The sequence below is a fragment of the Apaloderma vittatum genome, unplaced genomic scaffold (genome assembly GCF_000703405.1).
Source record: "Apaloderma vittatum isolate BGI_N311 unplaced genomic scaffold, ASM70340v1 scaffold22603, whole genome shotgun sequence".
Taxonomy (NCBI): Eukaryota; Metazoa; Chordata; class Aves; order Trogoniformes; family Trogonidae; genus Apaloderma; species Apaloderma vittatum.
Window position 1 is genome coordinate 7,572 of NW_009707768.1, and position 2,145 is coordinate 9,716.

General features: G+C 36.1%; 1 protein-coding gene across 1 annotated transcript in view; it reads left to right on the top strand.

Moving 5' to 3' along the window:
* Positions 1-800: 800 nt before the first annotated feature.
* LOC104271614 (phosphatidylinositol 4-phosphate 5-kinase type-1 beta-like) overlaps positions 801-2,145 on the top strand; it is a gene marked incomplete at its 5' end in the record, with an annotated part of 11,582 nt that continues 10,237 nt past the window's right edge. Inside the window, one exon of the mRNA XM_009866332.1 lies at positions 801-1,012. Coding sequence (XP_009864634.1) covers positions 801-1,012 — 212 coding nt within the window. The remainder of the gene's footprint in view (positions 1,013-2,145) is intronic.

The following is a 2,145-nucleotide window of genomic DNA, read 5'->3' on the forward strand; positions in this document are numbered from 1 at the left end:
TGGTTTGTGTTTGCATATTAACTTAAACTGTATTTCCTTTTAATGGCAGTATGCCAGACTTCATAATGATGTAACTGACTTGAAACTTAAAACAGTATGTGTGCATGAAAGAAGGAAGAGAACTTGCCTGCTGAGTGAGGCAAAAATGGTTACTAGAGCTAGAATAGAAGGCTGGTTGGGTAAGTCGTGCTTCAGGAATAAAACTGCCTTTGCAGTGTGACTAGGCTGTATTTAGCCTAATAAAGAGAGAGGTGTGATTTTTGTACCCAAATCTCATCAGCTGTTAACAAGAGGGTGGTAGCAAATGCTTTTTTTGACGTTTGAAAGTTCTCCAAGAATACTTTCTTAATTATAAATAGGAGTTGGAGGGGAGGTAGAGAGTAGTCTGCAGAAAAATGCTCAATAAAGTCTTGAACATGTGTTAGTGGTAACTTTAGAATTGCCTGTGGTTCGTAAGTGTATGATAATCACTTAATAGTTCTATTTGCTATAAATAAAAAAGTAGCTGACTGCTCTGTCTTCCTTGACTACAGAATAATGCAGGGTAACTTTTCAGATATGCATTTTTCTTTCCCACTGGTAACAGGAGTGTTTAGCTAATTAGATAGCTAGGCCTTTGACTTAGGTGGGGTAGCAAAAGATTTTTGTTTAATTATAGTTTCACATGTTTTCCTAATAAGAGAAAATTGTGCTTTGAAGGCCTATTTTTATTTAGGTTTTCAGAATGCTCCTGTGTAGTTCATATTGTGTGTAGTCTTTTTTTTTCTGTTTCAGTACAGCCGTTTCTTCTTTGTTCATAGGTTTTAGAAAGCTTTAAAATCATGGATTACAGCCTGCTTCTGGGAATCCACATAATGAACAGTAACATGAAGGAAAAAGACGGAGAGAGTTCCCACAGTGCATCGGATGGGAAACGGCCTGGAGGGCAGAAAGTTCTCTATTCCACAGCCATGGAATCAATACAGGGCCCTGGGAAATCAGGAGACACTGTCAACACAGAGATAACAAACACGTAAGTACCATAATCTACTCTTAAGGTTAGTATCAAAAGATATACATTTGGTTTCTTCACTCTGAGCTACTTGGTATTAAGAAGCAAAAGATTCAAGAGTACACTGCATTTCAGGAATCGAAATTTTACACCTGTGTTGTTTTGTGGATTGTGTTTTGGTTTTGTTTTGGGGTTTTTTTGTGGTATTTTTTTTTAAAAACTGGACCATCCAGATTTACTGCAGAGCAGGAAATTAAAGTGTTGATTAGTAGATTGATTGTCTTTAAATACATGATAGCAAATTTGATTAGTTCAGAGTGACTTATGTGCATGCAAATGAATTCATTTACAAAAGAGATGTTTTAAGTCAGCTGTTACAAGAGTCCTAGGCATAATCTAATTTTAACTGGAAGCAGCCTGATGAGCCATAAGCAAAAGCTATTCAACGGCATTGAAATGGATATTCCTACAGTGGTTATTTTCATCTCAAATTAGTGTACACGATATGTAGAACCATACTATCAGCCACTGAAGTGCAGTCATGTCCATGTACAATATTTCCTGATATTAAGAACTACTGCTTTCCTTTTATTTTCCTAGCTAGCAAAAACTGAAGTAGGTATTTAAGTATATAGGTGGTTATTCTATTGTTCCCTTTGCGGTACATGCAATAGTTAGTGGTAAAATGCAATTGTTAGCGAGAGCATTGTGTGCATCATCTTCATTCTATATAACCGTTCAATTGTAATGAGAGTTTAACTCCAAATTAAGGATTTACTCTTCTCCTGGTTCTCAAGGAAGCTGTTTGAATAAATACAACTAATGGTATAGAAATCTGTGGTTAAACCTACAGCAAACAAATGGGAGAATTATGATATTTAGCATTTAGAGAGTTTCCAGATGTTCACAGCTGTAGAATATAAATTAGAACAGAATTTCACTTAAGTTTTACAGCATTACTCAAATTAGCACCAAAGATGGTGAATGCTCTTTAATGGTGGCATAGGTGTTCCACTGGCAGTTTTGGGTCATGTCAGGTTTTGGTTTCAGGGTTTTTTTTGTTGTTGTTTTATTTTTGAACCAAAACCCAAAACTAATTTATTGGTTACCCAAGAAAGTTGCTGCGGTTATGTAGGGGAACCCCCTCTTGTTTC